The 24,993-nt window shown below is 39.5% G+C and overlaps 1 protein-coding gene across 5 annotated transcripts in view; it reads right to left on the bottom strand.

The window, feature by feature from the left end:
* The window catches only part of CDK14 (cyclin dependent kinase 14), a 388,387-nt gene that overhangs the window by 268,478 nt on the left and 94,916 nt on the right, over positions 1 to 24,993 (bottom strand). For all 5 annotated transcript variants that reach the window (XM_060248474.1, XM_060248475.1, XM_060248478.1 and 2 more), the window contains 2 exons: positions 12,085 to 12,330; positions 5,062 to 5,156 (listed from right to left, as the gene is read on the bottom strand). In XM_060248474.1, coding sequence (XP_060104457.1) covers positions 5,062 to 5,156; positions 12,085 to 12,330 — 341 coding nt within the window. The remainder of the gene's footprint in view (positions 1 to 5,061; positions 5,157 to 12,084; positions 12,331 to 24,993) is intronic.

Genomic DNA, 24,993 nt, shown 5'->3' with positions numbered 1-24,993 from the left:
AAAGTTGATAATCTGGATTATGGTACAAAACTGTCCAAATCACACCAGAGACACAAGTGTGGTTGCCATTCTTTTTGGAAAATTCTATAAGTAGAGTATTAAAACACTGTGTTTGTAGCTATCCGGTGGCTTTTGAAATAGAGAGAAGTTTTCCATGGGAATAGCATAAATGTCATCTTTGAAGAATCAAAATCAAGAATTTTGCAACTCTTCTACACATTTCTGGCTGTTATAGCTTCCTTCGTGAAGGAACACAAAAGGTCAGTCTGGTAGGTGTTGTCATATGGCAACAGTGGAAACTGTATAACAGGCCTGTCAGCCCTTGAAAAAGCTAGAGTTAGACTCAGTCACTTCCAGGAATCATAAAGACTTAATGGTCATGTATGATAGAACAACTCTTCAGCTCTACAAAAATGAGCAAAATGGGTCTTTTCTGTGGGGGGAACAAAAAGAGCTATGAACAGAACACAAATTCACATTAGCAGCCCCAAGCCACCAAACTCTTTCCAATCTTGGCCACAGAAGCTATTCACCAGAAAGAAAAAGAACTGATCAATCTAAATTACCGTTATAACTGTAAGTGGGGCTTTCCTCCAGTCCTTGAAATGGATGGACCATTTTCTCATATTTCCTGTATTTATTTCACCAACATTTGTATTTTTTTTTCTTTTGGGGATGAAATTAAAGCACATATAGTTCTCATTACTGATATCTAAATTGTTTGGTTTAGTTTATAGTCTTTTGCCGACTCATGACAGTGAATAATAAAATAGTAATATTCACATAAACAGTTTCCCCTAGCTGCGGCACATTATAAGCTAGGAACAGGGCACTCAAGACAGTTCCAAAATTCTGCTAATTGTGCATCTGTAAAAAAAAAAAGGTAGTCTCCTGTTCAAGCACCAGTCATTTTCAACTCTGGGGTGATGTTGCTTTCACAACGTTTTCACGGCAGACGTTTTTACGGGGTGGTTTGCCATTGCCTTCCCCAGTTATCTACACTTTCCCCCCAGCAAGATGGGTACTCATTTTACCAACCTCGGAAGGATGGAAGGCTGAGTCAACCTGGAGCCAGCTACCTGAACCAGTTCCGCTGGGATCGAACTCAGGTTGTGAGCAGAGGGCTCTGACTGCAGTACTGCAGCTTTACCACTCTGTGACACAGGGCTCTTCAAAATACAGTAGAACTTTTCTGCAGCCTCCAAAAGCAACAAAGGCATAATCTATTGTCCATTCTAGCATATAAAAAAAGTTAAAGGTAATATATTGGAAAAGTAAGAGACTTCATTGTATTTAACAATGAAATATAGCATCTGTCAACCCATCTCAGAATGATTTAAAAAACAGAAAACCTGACAAATTTCACAGGATTAGTTACAGACAAACAGGGGCACTTACATAATTTTTATACACTGCTGGCAGTGAAGCTTGCCGTGTCACCCACTTTCAGCAACAGTTAATTGAGTTACTACTGGACATCAGCCATAGAGAACAGGAAAACTCATGCCTTCTTTCACCACCATGGTAAACTACAAAATCACCCCCCACACACAAACGTGCTGCTGGTCAAACTGAAGGCTACTGCTTTGGTGTTATTACATCAGTATTTCAGCTCATCATACATTTTGCTCTGAAGTCCACAAAAGTTTCCTGTAGCTTGTTAATACAGCAGCTGATTCTTCAACAACGGTACAGCAGTATATGTTCATAGGAGAATTTAGTATTTCAGTAGTTCAAGAGGCAGAAAATTTATCTGCACTGCAAAAAAAAATGGGAGTAGAACAGAAGGTACTAAAATATTTGTGCGCCTACAGGGGTGAGTTGGGAGCAGCTGCACTGAGCAAACCCACCTGGGTACAAGTGACAGATCAGAAAATACAATCGAAGAGATGCAAGTGGCTGTCACACAAGCTGTACTTCTATTCAGTTCTGCGGAAATTAAAGTTTTTTAAGCTTGGTGGCAGGGTGTATGTGGATGTTCTACGCATGTTTGTGCATGCACACTTATTTAGTCCTGGAATTGGCAGCCCAGTAGCCAATTATATGAATCTTACACTCAGCTACAACTCAAGCTTACTGTTCATTTCTTTGCATGCTTTTTCACTACTTGAGTCTCATCTCTATGCAAAATCTGCCTGCCAATGTTGTCAGTTCACTCAGCTGCTCATCTGGGAAAATTTCACATTCTTAATGCTAGCAGCTCATTTTGCCCTCCTTCAGCTGCAATCTCCTTGTTTCTATATGCTCCACAGAACTGTGCCACAGTTCTCATTAAGTACCCTAAAATCTTTGCAATAAGAGTCAGCTTCAGACCTTTTTCTATCCCTTAAACATTCCCATCACAAGTATACACTCAGCTAAGAGAAGTCCTATAGCAATTACAGATTCATCCTACTTTCTTCATTTGGCTAGCAGATGGAAGGGCATTTTCATTACTTCTCGTTTTAAAAATCAGACAGAAGGAAAAGCATCTGTGGTTTCATCACAAATGTTTTTTTTCTCAGCTTACAAGCTACATACTTGTTTCTTATGTTCATTGATCATACACCACTGCAGAAACTGTATACTAAACAATAGTTAATAATGAAGTTTTAGTCTACAACCAGTCAATCAATAGAATGAGCTGGCTTTCGTAAGTTCAGGAACATTCTATTTATCATTAAAACAGCCTCTGGCCTTTAGTTGAGGCAGCAGGCACCCTTTTCATTACCCCATGCATTCTGTTTAGTATGATATAATACTTAGAGGCAAACTAGATGTGCAAGGTTTTGAAGAGTTGGGTCCAGGTTCCCTGCAACCACATAGCAGCTGAGGAGAATGGCAGTTAAAAAATAAAAGGACAGCCTGTTTGGGCTTGGATGCTGCCAGGGAAGTGGGGGAGGAACAGTTCCTGACTTTCCTCCCAAGCTGTTTTCTCATATTGAAAGAGTGCACAGGTGGGATAGTTATTTCCCCATTTTTGCTGCTCTATGTGTAGTACTTGTGCACACACACATATACTCTTTCAGTATGGTAAAATGACTTGTGGAAGAAGATAGGAGGTCCTTCCTCCTGTCATGGAGTTATTCTGAGTCCAAGTGGGCTCTCTTGTATTGGTTTTAATAGACATTCTCTGCAGCTGTTGTGCAGCTGCAGGAAACCTGGACCCAACCCTTTAAAATCCTGCACGTCTAGTTTGGCCCTTTGAAATCTGAGTTCTCTCTCACTACTGATTTCAGAGTCCAGTGAGAGAAACTGGTTTATATCCAAGGACTGCTACTCTTAATGCTTTTAACTTAAGGTCTCAAAAATCCTCAACAGCAGATTTATTTTACTCAAATAGTTAAAATCCTTTACATTAGCTTTGGAATACAATATTTAGATTTTGTATGAATCTGTGACAGTGCACCATGATCGATTTATAAATGAAATGGCAATGAGAACATACTGTTAAATGGAAGGTGTTAAAATGGCCCAATAAATCTACAGGGTTTTCAGAGCTCTGTAGGACTTTACGATATACTAACCAATATCCTCAGCCCCAGGGACATTCAACTTGCCTCAACTACAGTCAGAGCCTTTTCAGCCCTGGCCCCTACCTGGTGGAATAAGTTTTTATCAGAAATCAGGGTCCTGCAGGACCTGTTCTTCCACCAGGCCTTTAGTTGAGGCAGCAGGCACTCTTTTCATATAAGGCTTCCCCACCAGTGACCTCAGATCTGAATGGCTGTCTGGACCCAACTGACTGGATATCTGTTGAGGCATTAGTTAGTATTAATGCTGAAATTTGATCATTTTAGATGTTTTAATTGATTAATTGATTTATTTATATATGAGATTTTTATTATGGAACCTGCCCTGAGCCTACTTCTGGGAAGTGTGGGATATAAATGGAATAAAATAAATAAATAAAAAGGCCCATGATGTAAAAGGACATGGAAGTCTCCATACACCACAGGGGATCCATCTCATATTTATTTTTTCCACATGACACAAAAACTAGGTCAAGTTTTCTACTTTTGGCTTGATGAGAGAAGGGTTGTGTAAAAGGCGGTTCCTGTGTTTGTTGCATGTACATCACACATTCCACTGTATGCTCAGGGGAAGGATCACAACTCCTCTGCCCTGCATCTCTAATTTTAAGAGTTTTTCCCCAGTGATTACAAATAACTGGTGCTCCTCTAGAAAATGTACTTTAAACAGAGCAGATTTTTATTTCCTAAGAAAAAAACAGACTGAAGCAATTGATTGATACGACAACCAAAAATATCTTTGCCATGTAGTGCTAGGGAAATGGCTGGCACACCACTGGAATCATCTCCTTTCAAAGAGCATCTGTGGGTTGCAGGACTACATGTCAACAATGCTCCTTTGTATTGACCTGTTGTGAGGAAAATGACAACTTTTTGATATTATTTTAACTATTTTCTTTTGGAGCATATTTTCCTCAAGTAAAATTAATTTACCTTTTCTAGAATACTCATTTTACAGATGGGTAACAAGTTTTGCAAAGTTTTGTCCTCAAGGATATGCAGCCTGGAAATACATCTAACGTTAGATTCTGTTTGAATGTCTCCCCCCCCCCCCTTTTGTGTAGTAATGCCTGGCACCAGACTGTCTTAATCAAACCGAATCTTATGCTCTTGGCAGGCAACAAAAAAAATGAACTGGAGGTTATGTCCACTATATATTAGGCATCTTCACATGTTGTGTCTCTTCATACATCCTGATTTACCATGCAATAATTCCAAAAGTAACCACATAATGAAAAAAAACTAGGTGTTCCAAATTAACGTTTAGAAGTGTATACTTTTGTTGGACCATTTAAATGAAGTACAGGAATAGACATGTCAAGTCTAGACTATAAACAGAATTCTTAGATTTAAGCCAAGGCAGTTTAATTGGGTTTTAATGGAAACAGACTGACTTCAGACCAAACCATTATCTTAAGTTACAAAATTCTGATCTATAGTGACTCATACTCCATGTTATTTTCATCACAGAAAAATCAGTAGAACTGCTTATGTAATACCTAGTCTAACAATTCACAACCCAGTAGAAAGTTTGTGCATATGAACTTACTTGCTTTTGCCTTTATATACTGTGGCATATGAACCTTCCCCCAGCTTTTCTAGTTTTTCATAAGAGTCTGCTTTTCCAAACTTGGGACTTGTTGGCTAAGTAGAAAAACAAAAAGGGCAAAATGTTCAGCTTATGAATATTGCATTCAACCAACCATAATGACCAAATGCTACTACCAAAACTAATGAGATTATACTTCAAATATTTAATGCTTGATGCTGTCATTTACCAAGGGCAATGGCTAATGACATCCATCTAGAACTCACTCAACACTCCAGATGGCCACTTCCTACTGCAACCATATTCCTGTATCAGGAACACATCAGAAAGGCTTAGTTGACAGAAGACTGAAATTAGAATTTGTTGGAATGCAGATGTGAATTTTTAAAAGCTGTACCAAGAGTTACTCTGATTTTAAACGGACAGTTATACCTACACAATGCAGACAAATGGACAAATATAGTAACTCATTCTCTGAGCAACCAGAACCTAGCAAGAAACCCACTTCTCTTTTAAGGAACGGAACAACAATAAAGTTTTGAGCACTGACACGTTTTCCTAGAAGAAAAATGATTTTGAAGCTTTTATAATCTTCTTGTTTTTTTTACTTGGTCTGTGACCATAAATAAACTGACTGACTGATTTTAGTTCACATCTAGTTGTACACCTGCTACAAGTGAACAAAACTTACCACAGGGAACACCTCAAAAAGTAACCTAATCTGAGGAAAGCCACACAGTAATGCTTTGCTATGCATAATGATCCGATTTTGACTTTTGATCTGATTTTTTAGTATACTCTGAGAAGGACTACTGCTCAATGCTAGAGAAAATTCTTTGCATACAGAAGGACCAAGATTCAATCACTAACACCTTTAGTTAAAGAATCTCAGACAGCGAGGATTGGAAAAGATCTTTCTCTCCCCATGACACTAAACAACTGCTTCTAGTCAGAACTAGACCCGATGTACCAAGGGCCTACCTTGGCGTTTCTCTCTGCCCTCCCCACCACCACATCCAGAAGATGGGATGCAGGAGTTACCATGAGAAATACAACTGTTGCTTTTAATGTAAGCATTTAAAACCTGACCAAAGAAAGTACTCAGTCTCTCTTTCTTACTACCTGAAAACTTGAATTTAATTACTCACTAATCTTTATGGATTTTGTGATTATATACAATTTCCCAGAACCAGTACCCCAACAATGCATTATACAACTATCATAACAGAACACCACTCTTATAACGACTAATCTGCCAACTGATAACGTCACTAGAACTTTGCTTCCTTCCTGCTGCACGTTTCTTGCTACATTAAGCACACTGTTTTTAATTATCTGAATAGAATCTCCTCGGGTCCAATCCCTGCCAGGTCAATTGCTCCCCACCCAATCTTGCAGCAGCCAAGATATAAACAAAACAAAACAAAACTCACTGCAAGAGATAGTGTAGAATGTCCAAAAGCTTAATTTGATAAGAAACTGTGGTATCAATTATCAGCTCTTCCAAGTGTTTTCAGAATACCGGGCCAGTGAGGTCCTGATTCAGGACAGGGGTACAACACAAAGAAGGGGGATAGCCCTCCCACTAGAGTACAGTTTCACCAGCTGAAATCTTACCCTCCTTGGAAGGGAAAAAATAGAGAGCAAGCCCCTCCCCAAGCTAATAACTAGTCAGGTACAGAAGACAACTAGGCCTTGAGTTGTTCTTCTAACTGTGTAGAAGAGCCACATGTAACCCATATGACAAACAATATCTAGCCAAGTCCCTCCTTTATCTAGTCATCCTAAATGGAAATAGAAGTGTTCCAAATAATAAAGAACAGACAATTGGCGGTAGAGCTATTGGCATCTCTACTCACGAGTTGCTGAACTTCCAACTTCTTCAAAGTAACACAGAGCAACCAAACATTCAAGTTTACCTTTCCTACGCAAATGACCTCTGAAAAGATTGTGCAACCAATGGAAGGTCTAGGCTGCTTTCACAGCCACTGGGAGCAGCCATGTTCTTCTGCCTGCTCCCCCCACCCCCATTCAGCCTTAAAAACACAGACACACCATCCCAAGTGGAAGCCTTTCCAAGCAGAGTCTGAAGCCTCTGGAGGTGGAAAGGCACATAGTGGCTGTGAGGGAGGGGCTTCCCCCCACCGGCCAGGTGACTGTGAGCAGGAAGGAGCCTGGGAAAGTGGGAGAACCCCCGCTGGGACCTGGGGATTGGCAAGCCTAGCCTCAGCGCCATCTTGGTTGGAGTCACATTCAATTCTATGCTGATCTCTTTATCTATTTTAATAATCTTTTATCTGTAATGCCAACAAAGGCAAACTAACTAACTAGTCAACCTAAAAAGAAAAGTGAAAAGATAGTCATACATTATTTTTAAAAAATTCAAAATAGGTCCCATGTTCCAGGCTGCAATTATAGGCTAGCCCTGTTTTTGCAAAGGTTGGTGCTTACTGCTATAAAGACCTACCCTGAATCTCTCAGGCTGTCCTCCGCAAGAAGATTTAGGTAACTGGTTCAAAAACGGCAGCAGTTCTCTCAGCTAAAGAATCCAAAATGGTGATTTGTGGCCCTGGACTTGAATCCTCTTCCTCTGCTTAAGCCAAGGGAAGTTTTTGTATTGTGAATATTCATTTGCTGCATATCCTATTACAAGAGAGACCCTACTGTCACTCTGAAAAGCTCAAATTACACAAAAGCTCTTCCAAAGCACTCCCTGCATCCCCTAAACACAGTGCACATGAGGACAAAGAAATCTCTCTGCATGTTCACATTTTCATATACTTTATGCTGTCTCACATTCAAAAGAATCCGTAAATAGACGGATTTAAATGGCTTGTGTACATGAAATATTTTCTAAAAGGGTTAGGTCTCAAAAAAAGAAGAAGCAAAAGCTGGTATTTAAATGCTCACTCACTCACAACTGATATGTTGTATTTATTTTGTTGTCTGATGTGTATGTCAGAGATCACAAAATTTTATTACAAACTGGCCCCTCAGAGAGACTGCTGTGCTGAAAATCTCTGCACCTTTCACTTTAAGTAATACAAAAGCGCTAAGAAAGACGGGTAGAAGAAAATTATATAAGTGAAAGCCTTTTTAAAAAGAGAGAGAGTTTCAGGCTGCAGATAATTTCAAAGATTCGGGAGTGGGCATTTTCCATTTCTGCATATAGACATACAAATCAACCTATGTAATTCACTGCCAGAGGATACAGTGAAAGCAAAATAAATGAACTGATCAAAGGATTGGATGAACCTGTGAAGTACATCCAGGATCTAGTATCAGTCCTATAGCCAAAATCACAGCTTCCAGTGTCAGAGGCTCCCACTTTTTTTATCCCCAGCTGCAATTAAGTCTCAGTATATGTAGTGGCATTTGGTCACATTAAAGTATCTTTGACTTTCCAATTATACTCTGCCTCCAATATAAACACACAGAGTAAAACCCATGCTACCAGATGCTATGGATTACCATGACTGTTCTGACTTCTGAAGTTCAGTGGTAACACAAATGCCTAATAATAAGTTTCCTTTGCACCTGCTTAAACAATAAATGGCATTAATTGAGGCTAGTATTCATTACTACCAAGATTGGAAACATTTACTTTTTAGAACTATCAAAATCTTAACGTCCAGGTAACTGCACAAAACTGATAATGAAAAGTGAAGATTTAAAATTTCCAGAAGCCATGGGAAAATAAACTCCTCGAAGAACGCCACACACATATATACACCAAATCTTTCCTGGTCTTCATGTCTCTACTGAAAATGAGGAACTGTTTGATTAAATTTCCTTCCACTGGGTAGCAGTTAGACATTTGTTCAAAACCCAGAGGAACACGTTCACTAACAACAGGTAGGGAGAAAATGGTGGATATTGACCGTGCCTTGTGACAGCAGCCTCTTGTGCCTCATGAGGTGCGCCATTAGTTTGGGGAGGGGGAAGAGGGTACAACTGATTTTCAGGGACTGCTGCCAGAAAAAGAGAGCTAAAGCACATATGCAACACTTTGGTTCCCAAGCCCCCAAGCCAAGCAATTAAAAAAATCATAATTGCTCGAATGCCACCTTGATTTCTGTGGTAGCAAAGAAGGACAATCAGTGCCAGTTCTACTCTGTTGCTGCTTCAGGAGGCGGGAGTGTGTGTGTGTGTGTGATTCCCACAAATAGCTTGAGGAAATTGTACAGGAGATAAATTGCCCATCTTGCACCCATGGAAATCAAGGCAGAATCCAAGCTAATGCCTTGAAGCAGATATAGATACACACCATGCTGCCCAGTTTTCACAATGCACAACTAAAAAAAAAATCAAGGCAGCAACCAGAAGTCCAACTACTGAAGCAAGGAGGGAGGGGCAGAGAAAAACCCAATTTCAGCACTTAATGTGGAATTCTGCTCCCTCCCCTGTACCTGGGGGCAAGTTTTGGGGGCAGGGGGAGGTTTACCTATGGGATTACACTTACATATTTTGTACATTATATTTATGTGCATTATGTTTTCATAAAGCAGAACAGGCTGAGAATGTCATAGTCCTATGCTAAGTTTTAAATAGATATTTGAAGTGTAGGATATTATATCCAGGACCTTTTTTTTTAGCAGGAATGCACAGGAACGCAGGTCCAGCTGGCTTGGTGTCAGGGGGTGTGGCCTAATATGCAAATGAGCCCCTAATGGGCTTTTTCGTTAAAAAGTCTGTGTGAGACAATGGTGATGTCAGAGGGTGTGGCCTAATATGCAGATGACTTCCATCTGGGCTTTTTCTACAAAAAGGCCCTAATTATATCTAAATAATAGTATCCTCATGACAACTTAACATTCTCAAAGCTCTTCTGCACAGCAGTTTTCAAATCTAAATTAAAAACAGTATGTCTTCAAGAAAACTAATTTCACAGTAATAAAAAGAAAATCTGCCCAAAGCTCGAATGATTATCCTGTTAGCACCATTCAGACTATTACTTTTCGGCTGGTTAACCAAAGCATTAAGTATATTGGGTAGTCTCTATTTTCCTTTGAGACCACCTGTGCAAACCACTGCATATTTCACAGTAACTCTGTGATATTTCAAATGAATGCTTTGGGGACATACTATAATGGATAGCTTTTGTAGGTAGAAGTGCTGTTTGGGTGAGAACGTGAAGGTTCTTTAAGTCTATGGTTGTTGGCCCTTAGTTGGAAACCTCTGGGAGTCTGGGTATAGTAGGACAGAGACTCAGTGAAACGATGTCCCATAATGCTGCAGCATCTTCTGGCTTTGTAAGTAGAAGTGATATAATCATGTTGCAGGATGCGCTAAGATTTCCCACAAAATTCGAGGAACCCTAGAGTATCCTATGAAACAGTTACATCATTTCCCATTACACAGATGAAAATGACAATGTGGTGTCACAGGATGCCAGTCTGGCCTTTCTGTTTTCTCCCTGCCACTCAGAGAGAGAGTAAGCAAGGGAGGGAAGAGGCAAGAGTTCCCCTGCCCTCAGTGGGCATTTGGCAACCCTATCTACACCAATGTGGCTTTTGTATAAACAGGCATTTCTAAGGAAGTTTGAGTAGTTCCAGTCAATCTTAGAAAGCCTATTCTTGCAGTTAACCTCCTTAATAGTAACCTACAAGCAGGGCTTTGTTCTGGGGGAACACTGTGGAACAGAGTTCTGAAAGCAATTTGTGGAAACAAAATTCTCAAAAAAATGTTTATAAGTTCATAAGGGGCATTTGTGTGTTTCTCCTTCATTTCCTTCTTGAGGGTTCCAGCACCTTTTCCAGAAAAAAAGCCCTGCCTACAAGTAAATAGAAGCATAAGGAATAAGAACAGCCAAGAATAGAAAGTGGAAAAACTGGGAGATGTGAGGAAGAATGGCAAGGACATTCAACTTTTGGACATGGTTTAATGCAGCAACAAACATGGTTATCATTATACAAACACAAAGCCTAAGAAAATGCCTTAGGCATGCACATTCCTGCTACTTCAAAGCAAAGACTTAACTTTCACAAATATAAAAATATTTGTCATCACAAAACAAAACGAACAACCCTGAGGATCCCACACACACCCCCAAATCCAGCTCAGTCACTTACAGTTTGTCATTATGACTTTGTATTCATCTTGTACTAATAAAGACCTTTTTAATTAAAGGATTTAATCATCTCTAAGTTTATTTCCATGCCAACTAACCAGAAAGATCTTTCACACAGTCTTTGCAATTTTCTTCTATCTCAACTTTAAAGCGTGTAATTTTCCTCATTTTCTTACAATGTGTATTTCCTCGTCTCAAAGGCCACATTACTGTGGATTTACAAAACAGTGAAAAATAAAATGTGGTTTTCATAAATAATAATTTGGCAGATCACTTCTGGGAAAACTGTCAGAACACTTATCATAAAAAGCATGATGTTTTCATTTATGACCGTTCTTTGAAAATACTGTACCACTCTGGAAAAACTAACATAATATTTACACAGAATTCTGTGTTTCATGATTTCATAAACCATTATCTGAAACAACATTTCTTCTGCCATAACACCCTTTTTGAAAATGATTCAGCATATCTTCCTACCCTACAAGAACTTCAACCCTTTCATTTTATGCATAATTTTTATGTAAAGGGAGTTTATAAAATATTTGTAATAAATAAAACAAATCCAAAGCTGCAACTATGATACCAACCTCATCAAATCCCAGGTGGGGGGAACCTTACTAATCAGACTCAGTTTTGAGGGAGTCTACTGAGTATTCTCCTGTTTTAAACAGTTTATTTTTCATGATAAACATCTTACAACACAGAGAGCATTCAAAATGGCTCATATAATACCACTCAAAACTTTGCATAATCCATGCATTACTAGAAGCTATAATTTGAACCATTTCAGATCATGACAGCCTTTAAGGCAAAAAAATAGTAGTAGTTTTAGAAGTTTGACATCTCAGTACATTCCTATTAATAAAGCTACACTGCTATTAAAAGCACCAACCCATTTGGAACTTGGTGGGAGATATTTTCAGAGATAAATATGGCATGTCTGGACTTACAGAGCTAGGGCTGGAATGCCGCCTGATTTTTGGAGATTCCTTCCCAGTAGATGAAGTCTTGGAGTTAATGCAGGCATTGTTCTCTGAATGGACCCTCTTCACTTGATTATTTGGCTTCTCAAATGGATCAAAAGTGCTTTGTGTCCTTTGAACCCTGACTTTTTTGTCCTCTGGAATTGTGTCCAGGGGTTTGATCACAGAATCCAATCCTTGGCAGTTCCGTGTAGACATCTTTGTGACACATATCTAAAAGGAAGAAGAAAACAAAGATCATTTAAGTGGATAACTTTTCATTGCTTTAGGCAAAAATAGGCATTACAGAGATGATAAAAGGAGTACTGTATTTCCATTATATCACTAATACAGAGGCTGGAGTGGTGTTTTCAGGAGAGAGTTGACAGAAAGAAGTGCTCCTCCCAACATTGTTTACCTGCAAATACCCACCTCCCAATTTTTAAAAAGCTGATCTCAACCACGGTTCAAACCTCAATGTGTTGGCTGTGGGAAACTGTGATTCTGCCACATCTAAATGGCTATGATTCAATCTCACCCTCCTCTAGACTCTCTTGCATTCCTCGTTATATTGGCAAACATGATGCTGGGACCACAAGTTGGCAGGAATAATATCTAGTTTAACTCATCAGTTTTCCATAACTCAAGAACTGAAGTATTTAAACACTATATGTTTCTGAAACATTACAGAAAAATATCTACATTCACAAAAAACACAAAGACGCACACAGTAATTATGAAGATGTATGTATGTTACTTTAAAAGAAACAGCAGCTAATAAAGAATCACCATATAAAAATATGAAATTTGAAGTTTTGGTAGAAGTCTTATATGCACTTGCAGCTTAGTGCGCCTCTAAGTCTTTACCACCCGGTCACTGATATCTCCTGTAAAGTATTGATTTCCATTTGTTTAAAATTAGATGAGACCAAATTAAATAAATTATGCCAATTCAGACACACTGTTGTAGCATGCATCACATAATTGTTTTAAAAGCAATCCTTACACAATGTAATTACACCTTCCTTATCATTCAAAAAAATCAAATCAGTAGATTTCTTAGCCCTAAAACATTGAAGATAATGCCCCATAACTAACTAAGTGTAAAGTACTGGGGTTGGCGCAGTAAGAGACCAGAGTCGGAGAGTGATTTCAGCAAGCTTTACTTCAGGAACACACACACACAGACTGAGCTCTATTCAAACTTCCCGCTCTTTTATACAATTCTTGCCCCCTTCTGATTGGTCCTTAACTATCTACATGGATTGGCTATTTACAGGGCCCTAAGGGCCTATCAGGGTACAGTATGAGCCTAGATGTTGATTGGCTACTTATGTTTCAATCCTTCCCCTGATTGGGCACGCTTAGGCCTTCTCTGGAACCCTGGTGTGGAGTACAAGCTTGGGCTTGTTCAGCTTCCCTCCAAAAGTAACAGTTCCCTCCAAAAGTAACAGTTCTCCCATTTAAGCCTAGGACACAACACTAAGGTATATCAATTGACAGATTTTTTTTTTTTCATTTTCAACATCCATGACAAATTACATCATCTGTACAGCCTCTACAACCCAGATCTGGTTATCTTCGTATCTTTGTGTTGTTCATTCCCAAGATTCTTCTTTAACTATGGGTTGTCAATATTTGTATGATAGTGCTCTGGCACTGTTGAAGACTGATATACTGTTCTTAGTATAATTCTCTTCAAAGGGACTGACTTCATCCATACACTTCCCAAAAGCATACCATGATTTTGTGACTTAAAATCCAGTTTACTTTAATTTTACTCAGATCGCAAGAGGCTTCATTTCACAAGTTCTGTACTGAAAACAGTGTTCTCAATTGGCCAAATTGTGTGCAACAGAAACAGAGATGGTGCCCTAGATGAGAACTATTGGGAGACAAACGCAATGCAAACTCCAAGAACTCTATACACAAGGAGGTGAGAAACTAATCCCACAGTACAAAGTTGCTGACTTGAGTATGCAGAATATGAAAACCAGAAAGAGTATAGTTATAAGGTTATCAGCTCCCCTGATGAAGGCACGAGTTCCCTGCTGCCAATCACCTGGCTGGTGGGAGGGACTTACTAGAAGAGTAAGGTGTATGCCATATCACTGGTGTTGCATAGGAAGTGACCTCATCATGCAAGCAACATCCAGGTGACACTCTAGTATCTGGGGAAAAACTCTATAGTAGAAACCACAGAGTTTCTGCCCAATTAGTAGTTGGTCACAATGCGATGATGTCACTCCATTGCTGTGGCTTGGGTTTTCCTTTTTCTTCTGGTAAGTCCTTCCCATCCCCCACTGGTTGTCAGGAGGGACCTGGCAACTTTGTATGGTTACAAAAGAGCCAGTTTGGTGTAGTGGTTAAGTGTGCGGACTCTTATCTGGAACCAGGTTTGATTCCCCACTCCTCCACTTGCACCTGCTAGCATGGCCTTGGGTCAGCCATAGCTCTGGCAGAGGTTGTCCTTGAAAGGGCAGCTGCTGTGAGAGTCCTCTCCAGCCCCACCCACCTCACAGGGTGTTTGTTGTGGGGGAGGAAGGCAAAGGAGATTGTGAGCCGCTCTGAGACTCTTCGGAGTGGAGAGCGGGATATAAATCCAATATCTTCTTCTTCATCTTCTTCTTCTACAAAATATGCATTTGAATTATCATCTCTAGAATGGGGATAGAGATGTTCATAAACATAAGATACTCAGAGGCTAGATGTCCATCTGACAGGAATGCTGATTCTGTGGATTAGAAGAGGAGGGCAGAAAGGGTTGCATCAGTGCTTAGTTCTTGTGGCCATTTCTTACATGCCCAGAGAAATGCTGATAGACACTTTGGGGTCAGTCAGCGATTTTTCTCCAGGCCAGTTTGGCAAAGTATCCTGGAGGTTTTTGACATTGTCTGGGCATGGAGTAGGGTCTCAAGGGGGGGGGGGAGGTTTTATGAAGTTCCTGCATTGTGCAGGGGGTTGGACTAGTTGACCCTGGAGGTCCCTTCCAACTCTATGATCCTATGATTCTAAACTAGTACATTCAAACAGCCACATGAGTTTAAATTCAAATTTGGTAAGTGCTTCAATAAAAAGTAGGGTTGCCATATTGCAATATCCCTAATTAATCAGGCATCAAATGTGTTTTTTTTAAATGCAAGTACTTTTAAAAAATCCATGGAAACAAGTACGCCTTCTCAGCAAAACGTATTCCTTCTCTTTTGCACAGGAAGAAATACTTCAGTAAACGTTCCAGCTGTGACACAAAATTATCATCTGAAAACAAGAAATGGCTTCTTCTTCTTCTTTATTGAGTTAATTTATACTCTACCAGGACTTTTTCTGAACAAAAATGGACAGGAACCACAGTTCCGGCTGGTTTGGAACCAGGGGAAGTGCAAATAAGTTCCTGCAGAGCTTTTTCTACAAAAAAAGCCCTGCACTCCACCCTTCTCCCCAATGAGGACCCAAAGCAGCTTATATCATTTTCCTCTCCTCCATCTTCACAACAACCCTGTGAGGTAGGTTAGGCTAGTCTAACTGATGTAAGGCTTGAATCCATGAGAGTGCTTAGGGATTTTGGAAAGGAAGATAAGGAAGTAATAACAATAATTGTAGCTGGAAATCTTCCTTTGGCATCCAAATACAATTTTGAAGCTTACACCACTGTTGAAGGTTTTCTAAAAATTGAAACAGAGAAATAAAAATCACCCAGGGTCTTTGTCTGGACTTCATGGGCTAACAAAACTTCAGCGTGAAAATGAATGTTTATTAATTATTGTCTAGTGTTGGTTACAACTGTTGTTATAAAGTGAAGATTCAAACATGGGATTCCAAGATCCTAGAATGGGATTCTAACCACTATATCACACTGGGTCTCATTCATGGAGAGACTGATACAGATTTGATCACATTAGTTAAGGTTCCTTTTTGAGAGACAGTACTGTAAGGACACCAACATCTTATTGTGAAATACTACTTAAGCATGAGGATGGGTTAACAACATAATCCAAACCTTTGGTATCTGGATAAATTCTGAATTATGTGCACCATTACATTGATTTAAGACACAGTAATTTATTAACTCACTGAAGCAGAAGAGTTGTTTAATCACGTTTTTCAGCATATGGTAATATAATTTCTGCATGCTTTAGTTTAGGATATTATTATTATGATCCAAGATCAGCAGTCAAGCATATCAACAATACATAACACACATTGAATGCATAAAATATATATTCTGTACAGAAAATATACAATAGTAATTAAAAATTATTAACACAAGGCCATGTTCTTCTGCCCTGTTAAACATGCCGAAGTGCAGAATCATACTACTTTAAGGGTAGTTTCACTGAAACAACTGGCAAGAAGAAGAGAAGTCTGACTGAAAACAAACTTAATGTTGTAAAGCTTTCTATATTGACTCTGTACTAAAGAATATTAACTTTGGTCAAGAGAATTTAAACTCTGGCCTCAAATAGAAGCTAGAAAGACTGCAACATCTTATTCTATGTACCTTTCTACATTTAATTTTGAATCAATGTGTACGTGGAGGGGTTGGACAAGAAACCAGGACATGTGGTGTTATGGCATAAAGATTTAGAACAAAGAAGATACTCAAGAACATCAAGCTCCCATCCTCCAAGCTCTAATGGTTTATCAGACATTGGCATCTCTAACTGAAGGACTACAGATAGCAGTACTGTAGTAGGAACCATATGTATCTGAGAAAGCAATTACCAGTACTAGAGTAGGTTGAGTGGATCAAAGGTCCAACAGCTGATCTTAAATTAGTCTGTTTTCATTGGGTACTGGATGAAAGGGGTGTTTTTTGCATTGATCTTTAATTTGGTTATCATGCCTTATGACTGTTTATTATATGTAGAATAATTGTTCATTGCATCAGCATCCAACCTTGCAATCCCGCTTTATTGTCTGCATTACAGTAATGTGGGTTTTCTGGGAAAATCTGAATCAGAAATTTAGGACAACTCAAATTTAAATATTTAAATAACACTAGCAAAAGAAGGCATATGCACCACATATAATCTTGGACCACACCAAGTTTTGTCCTTGCTTTGTATACCACATTCAGCCCATCTAAAAAGACTGGCTCCTAGCGCAACGGTCCTGACAACTATGAATAAACAGACTTGCTTTTGAAAATGCCTTTTTCCTTCACAAAGAAGATATCCTTTATCCAACATAGCAACAGCAATAGTTAGATTAAGATATTCCAGATGAAAGCCCCTCTCCCTTCTTCATGGTTCAAGTAGATAGAGCAATTTACAAAACCCAAATAAAAATATTATACATGTGACCAATAGTCAGGTCTCAACACAGCCTCCAAATAATTTTACTACAATTTTGTTCAGATGAAAGAGTAAACAGAGTCACATTTTCACTTTAAAGGATATATAAATGACCTGAAAAGTATGCAAGAGTTAAGAATATCTGTTACACTGTTCTGTAACACCATTCTGTTGCGCTGGTCAACTTCTGTTGACCATAATGCATATTCTCTGCAAACTGCTCTGGGCAAGGGGAGCTGACCTAAACAAAGATTCATGTACAAGAGACAGCTGCATAGGAGAAAAATTATTTGTTCAGAAGCTGTACAAAGAATATTCCAACCCAGAAGTCATGCTTACCAAGTACAAATGAATACTACAATAAGCATGCTGGCCTCAGTATTACAGAAGGGGAAGCCAACATATGAGAATACCTGTAAAGTGCTGCTTTTTAGATCTATGGTTTGGGGGATTTGGCAATCAGAATTCTCAACAGTATTGTGTAACACAAAAATATAGTACTGGACACTTTTAAAATGAGCTATTTAGGTGATCAATGATGCTTCAAACTAGAACAACATGGAGGATGACTCCTAATTTCATCTCAAATGAAAGTCAGCTGCTTATGATATAAACACTAACTAAAATCTTGTTCAACCTTTTGCCCTTAAGAAGAACAGGGTTACATTGTGATATGCTCCAGAGAATCACACCTAGAAGGGTGTTTCATTATATAAATGTATGTGACACTAATTTAAGCCAAAGCCCATTTCAATATATGGTGGTGGAAGTCATATCTTTCTGCCTAAGATATCAAGAATGATTCATGCATTGATTTACACTCACAGTCTTAAATACGAAGTGATGACTTGCATGTGTGAATGAACCATCGTTCAACCTGATGTCACCTTATGAGCAATACTTTATTCATAGAGTCAGTTTGCACATTCCACAGCCAATGACTAACCATTAACCAAATGACATGCATGCATGTATACATCTGAGGGGCCAGCATAGGACTCCCAAATGACCTCTCCCACAGCTACTGGTGAAGACTAGATGAAAAAAGAACTACATCAGGTGCTTACACACCTCTTCTCTCTCCAGGGAACAGCAGTCAATTCACAGTTGCAGTCCAGAGGGAGCGGTGATTTGAAGACACTCATGGTTCAGCAAGACATATACTAGAAATATTAGTTTTGGTGAAGATAATAATGATCTCCATACACTGCTCAATGCTATTCAGAATGTTAACTATTTGATGATATAAAATCTTCGGATTTTGTGGTATGTAAACTTTAAACATACTGGATATGCCAAAAGTCATCAGGTTCCTCCCTTTCAAGTTCTACCACAGACCGATTGCCCTGAAGAAGGGGAGGGAGCAAGAGAGATGAACAGAAAAAGACACAGACTGCTTCAGCAAGAAAATTCGTACCTCTTACAAACTATAGTAAAATGAATATATATTGTGAACTGGATCTACCATATGTTGTGGACACCTCCTGCAAGCATTATGCACCAAGCCCAAATGCTCATGAAAGATTGTGTTTATTATTTGTGCATGTCTATACTTAAAAGCAGGGCTTTTTTGTAGCAGGAACTTCTTTGCATATTAGGCTACACACCCCTGATGTAGTCAATCCTTAAGAGTTTACAGTAGGCCCTGTACTAAGAGCCCTGTAAGCTCTTGGGAGGAATGGCTACATCATGTGGTCTAATATGCAAAGGAGTTCCTGCTGCAAAAAAGCCCTGCTTAAAATTAATATCTGCTTACTCATTTTCTAGAAAGTCAGATTTCCCACAGTAGAGTTTTTAAGCATGTGTGTGGAGAGGGTGCATATATATACTCAGAGTCTGGAACAAGAGCCAACACTTAGTCCGGGTAAACAATCAAACAGAATAGTGTTTTCATATAACTAACTACTGCATCTTAAATTTAATTCTGCATCCTAATGCAGATCAATTTCACCAGTCTGAAACAAAGCTATTATGGACCCCTAATAAACTGTAGTGGCATTACAATACTGGTTCCCTGCCACCACCTCAAGCAAGCTCATTCTTATAACATAAAATGTTGTAAGCATGCATGAACAAGCAGGAAACCGGCAAGGCCTTGTAGGGGTCAGTTCATTTCCTTGTGAATCCCCTCCCCTGCTATGACATTATGTATCATTTTAAAAGATTTGGTGCATTTACAGCATGGTTGTTTTTCTCATCATTTTAAGCATGTCAACAATGCTTAGAACACACTCTCCTTCAGCAGCTTAGCTTTCCACAGCCTACATCTTTACCCTCCTACCACATTTTATCTGATCAAAGCAAGCACTAACTTTTTAAAAAACTAATTAACCAAGCTTGGCCATAATTTTACAGGGCCTGTAAAACAAAGCTCTTCCACTGGGCTTTTAGTTGAGCCAGTGGGCGATCCCTTGCTATTTAGTCTCCCCCTAGGGTCTAGGGCCCTGAACCAACTACTTGTATTTGTTGGCGGTCTATGTTGAGGCAATGATTACTATACTGACTTTGTAGATGGTTTAATCTGTGAATTTTAAATGTTGTGATTTTAACTGTTACTAACATATTACGGAACTTGTCTTGAGCCCACTTGTGGGAAGGGATACAAAATGAATAAATAAATAAATTTGTTGAAACAAGCAGAATGTTATCAACAAAACAGAAGCTGGAATCTCCAAGTTACAGCACAGATATTCTTAAACTGTTGTATCTGCATCTCTGTGGGACCACCTCCTCTGGTACACCCCCAAGAGGGTGCTATTCTCCTCAGATAACAACTTGCTAGTGATCCCCAGAGACAGCCAACTGTCTTTGCCTTTTCAGTCCTAGCCCCCACCTAGTCAAACTCTCTGCCAAAAAACATCAGGGCCCTGTGGTCTTATGCAATTCCACAGGGCCTGTTAAGCAGAGATGTTCTGCCACATATTTGGTTGCAGGTAGTGATGGTTTATATCATGGCTGACACCCTACCTTCATTCTCCATCCCTCTGACTGATCCAATTCCTCTCCCACAATTCCTCTCTCATCCACAAAGTGCCCACAGGCTGAAAATGGAAGGGAACTGCAAATTTCAGCACTTGATTTTAAACTAACATACTATATATTTTGATCCTGATTTTATTGTTTTTATAATACTATATCGCCTTGAGTTCTACAACTATGGGGATTAGGCAATTCATAAATGCAATAAATAAACTGTATTACTCTCTAAATCAGAGAATAAAGGTTCAGGCCCCTGATGGGGATGTGACACAACACACAATTAAGTAATGAATCTTGGTGCAAAACTTCAGGCAACAAGTTGAAGGAAGAGAAGAGGGGAAAGAATAATTGAGGCCAAGACACACTTCTGGGAAACCAAAACCCTGAATTTAAAGACAGGCCATACCCTAATGTTCTCAGGCCTGCCTTGCCTTGAAGAATTAACACCACTGCCTCTGTTCCTGCAAATACTGAATAGGTAAACACCATGAATATTATTCATTTCAAAGTCTCTACCAGTAGTAGGATGATCTAAAGCAAGGATGTCAAACCCAGGGCTTCAATAAGGCCCTCTGCAATTTTCTCTCCCCTCTTGTCCTCACCCTTTGAAACTCCAAGGCTGCCAGTGGCATTCCCAGTTCCTTCTGCTTTGTCTTTGCCGGCTTCAATTGCAAAGATTCAATGTAAACATGGAAAGGATTAAAGTCTCTACACCCAGAAACCTTAATGGAAAATCCATTCCGTGTTTTCCTTGCAACTTTGTGCTGCAATGTATTTCAATGGAGTAGAGCTAAGGCAGTTTCACTTTTTGCAGCCTTTATGGAATAGCAAGTCACGTTAAGGGAGTAGTCCTTCAGTGGCTTTGGTCTTTTCTGTCCACTTGGAAATAAGAGTTTTTGCCATCAGGGCAGAAATCAGTTTGGTGGGATCTTTCTTGTACAGTGCAACAAGATTCTATTTTCTCACCATTTTCTTTAATATATACAAGCAAGGGAGTACTTGGGGGGGGGGGGGCTTTCATTTTAATTTGTACCTGTTCCTCCACTATTTCATCTTTTCCATTATGTGGTTGCCTGGGCAGTGTAGATAATGTGTCTCTGGTAAATGGTGTGTCCTCTGTATAGAGTTGTAACAGGAAAGGGATGGGACCCTTTCAAGGACTGTTTTGTTTAAGTCTATCCTATTCCCCTACACAGCTTTACTTTACAGAAACCAAGGCTTGGAAGGCTCAGCAGTATTGCTGTGGTTGCTCAGCAACCTCCAAAATGATCACATTCTTTTCTTAAAGCTACAGGCATTATTTCTATTATATTGAGAAAGTCATAATCCTCTGGTCTAGGAGGGGAGGGGGTTAATATTTCAGATTTTTCTGCAAACTTGGAATGTCCTTCAGATTTGTAGAAAAATCCCTCCTGTATGTCCCTAGCTGCATATTATTGACCTATTGATCTATACTCTATGGCCAAGTTCAGAATTAGATATACAATATGAGATTGTCCAGAGCTTTGGAATTGTGTGTCATCAATACATGACATGCAACTCTTTATTTCATTATCCAAGCCTCCAGGTGCTTCCATCTTGGCTCCTAACCAGTGCTTTGAGACCAGATGGCTGAGACAGAACAGGCTGAAACTAAATCCAGAAAAGATAGAGGTAATACACTGGTCAGGAAGGCTGATGTTCTAAAGTGGATGCATTTGCTTATTCTGGATGGAGCTGGCTTTTGCAAAGCAGGATAGGATGCTTGCTAGCTTGAAAAACTGCCTGGCAGCGGACAAAAGTTGCCTGGCAGCGGACCAACTCCTTCCTTTCTTGCACTACGCTGAGCTGGCATCACCAATTCATGCTTTTGTAAACTCACATCTGGATTACCTAACAGATTTTACATTGGGCTGCCATTGAAGACAACCCAGAAACTGCAACTGGTCCAGAATGCAGCATCCCAACCATTGCTAGGGGCAAGCCAACAGGAAAATATGTTGCCCATTCTGAAACAGCAACACTGGCTGCAAGCTTGTTTCTGAGTTTAATTCAAGATGCTCTTTGAAGCCCTTCATGGCCTGCAGGCTACATATCTGAAGTACTGTATCCTCCTATATGTTTCCATGTACCAACTGCAGTTGTCAAACTACCATGTGTTGGCTGTTCCCCCACTGAGTGTAGCCCACCTGGTTTTAAGTTTGTCAAAATATTAACATGTAATGTCTTAATTACTGCTTGTAGTCTGTTTTGATACAAGAGCAAAGGCAGGTATAAATGGAGGAGGAGGAAGAAGAGGAGGAGGTGGTAGAGGAAGAAGTCTTTTCCCCTTTTAAGTATTTCTTGCTGTTAGGACATTAAATTAACACAGGGTGTGTTTGTTGCATGCCATCAAGTCATTTCTAACCCATTGCAACCTATGAATTAATTACTTCCGAAACATCCTATCGGCACAAACCTGGAAAAAGAAGGTTCATCTCAGTTCAGGGTTTGTTAAGTCATACGAATTATTTTCCAGTGATTCTTGCCTTCTCATAATGTGACCAGGATACAATAACCCCAGCTTGGTCATTTTAGCTTCAAGGAGGAATTCAGGCTTGATTTGTTGTAGAACTTGTATTTTTGGCAGCCTGTAGTATGTGTAAAATTCTCCTCTAACATCACATTTCAAATGAATCAACTTTTTTCCTGTGAGCTTTCACAGTGATATATAGTAATAAAGATCATTAAAGATTAATTATCTTGATCTTAGTCACCATCCTTGTACTTCAGGATCTTTTCTAGCTCCCTCAGTCCCCTTTTGATTTTTTGGTTGCAGTCTCCCTTTTGGTTGAAGAAGAAGAAGAAGAAGATATTGGATTTATATCTTGCCCTCCACTACAAAGAGTCTCAGAGCGGCTCACAATCTCATTTACCTTCCTCCCCCACAACAGACACCCTGTGAGGTGGGTGGGGCTGGAGACAGCTCTCACAGCAGCTGCTCTTTCAAGGACAACCTCTGCCAGAGCGATGGCTGACCCAAGGCCATGCTAGCAGGTGCAAGTAGATGAGTGGGGAATCAAACCCGGTTCGCCCAGATAAGAGTCCGCACACTTAACCACTACACCAAACTGGTTGATGACTGAGCCAAGGAAAAGATAATCTTTAACCATTTCAATTTCTTCATTGTCAACCATAAACTTTTGGGATTCCTCAGTAGTCATTAATTTTGGCTTCTTGATGATCAACTCTAGTCCCGCTTTGGCACTTTCTACTTTAATTTTCATCAGGAGTCATTTCAAAGCTTTACTATTTTATGCCAGTAATGTGGTGTCGTCTGCATATCTCCAACAGCTAATGTTCTTCTTAGCAATTTTCACTCCACCTTTCTCTAAATCTAATCCAACTTTCCTTATCATATAGTCTGCATACAGATTTAAGAGAAAGGGAAATAAAGTACATCCTTGTTGGCACCTTTGCCAACTGGAAACCCTCCCTTTCTCCATATTTATTTTATTTCTGTTCCACCCTCCCCCACAAGCAGGCTCAGGGCAGGTCAAAACAGAAACATGAACAATAAAACCATACCATAAAACCATAAACAACTGAATCAAATTTTAAAACAGATGGCAAGCTGGTAATAATCCACTGTGCTACTTGCACTGAAGGCCAAGCGGGCAGAGACATAATAATTGTCCGGTTACTACTGATGGAAACATTGCCCTCCATACCCTTGAATGAGTATGGAGGCAGTTTGGGCAGGAGGGACCAGAATGAGCGGTTGTCCAGTGGTTAGCCAAAAGCCTGGCAGAACAGCTGTTTATATTCTCTCCTAACAATAGCCTCTTGTCTAGAGACAGGTTGGGCATCAAAACAATCAGATGTGGTGGCACACTCAATCCAAAATCAAACACTTTGCTGTAATGACTTTGCCGATTGGCTTGTGAAATTCTCTTGTATGCTCCAGTTGCCACCATAATAAATTGGTAATATGATCTCTAGTGCCTCTTCCCTTTCTGAATCCAGCTTGAACATCTGGCATTCCTCATTCCATATATAGTAACAGTCTTTGTTGTAAGATTTTGAGCACTGCTTTACTCACATGAAAAATTAATGCAGAGGACCAATAACTGCTGCAATCTTTGATGTTTCCTTTATTTCAGAATTGACATGTAGATTGAGTGTTTCCAGCCTATGAGCCATTGTTTTGTTTTCCATATTGTGGGCATATTCTTGTTAAGTCTTGATGGACTCCGTTTCTGTGGATTGAAACAACTTTATTGTATCTCAGCTACTCCTGGTGATTTGTTTCTCCCAATTGTTTTCAGTGCAGTTTTCACTTCACTTTCTAAAATTTCAGGTTCTTCTTCAGTAGATAAATCTGTCATCCTTCCATCTCTGCTGTATAGTTCTTCAATGTATTGTTCCCATCTTTTCTTTATTTTGTCCTGTTCAGTCAATTTATTTCCATGTTGATCTTTCAGCATTTCTAACTGTGATTTAAATTTCTCCTTGATTTCTCGGATCTTGTGGAAAATATCACTTATTCTTTCTTTTCTGTTGCTCTTTTCCATTTCTTTACACTGGCTATTATAATAGTTCTCTTTGTCTCTATATGGCAGTTGCTAGAAGGCTGCATTTAGACTTCTGATTCTATTTCAGTCAC

This window comes from Heteronotia binoei, chromosome 10 (assembly GCF_032191835.1).
Source record: "Heteronotia binoei isolate CCM8104 ecotype False Entrance Well chromosome 10, APGP_CSIRO_Hbin_v1, whole genome shotgun sequence".
Taxonomy (NCBI): Eukaryota; Metazoa; Chordata; class Lepidosauria; order Squamata; family Gekkonidae; genus Heteronotia; species Heteronotia binoei.
Note: the sequence above shows the minus strand (reverse complement) of the source record. Positions and strands in the feature narration are given on the sequence as shown.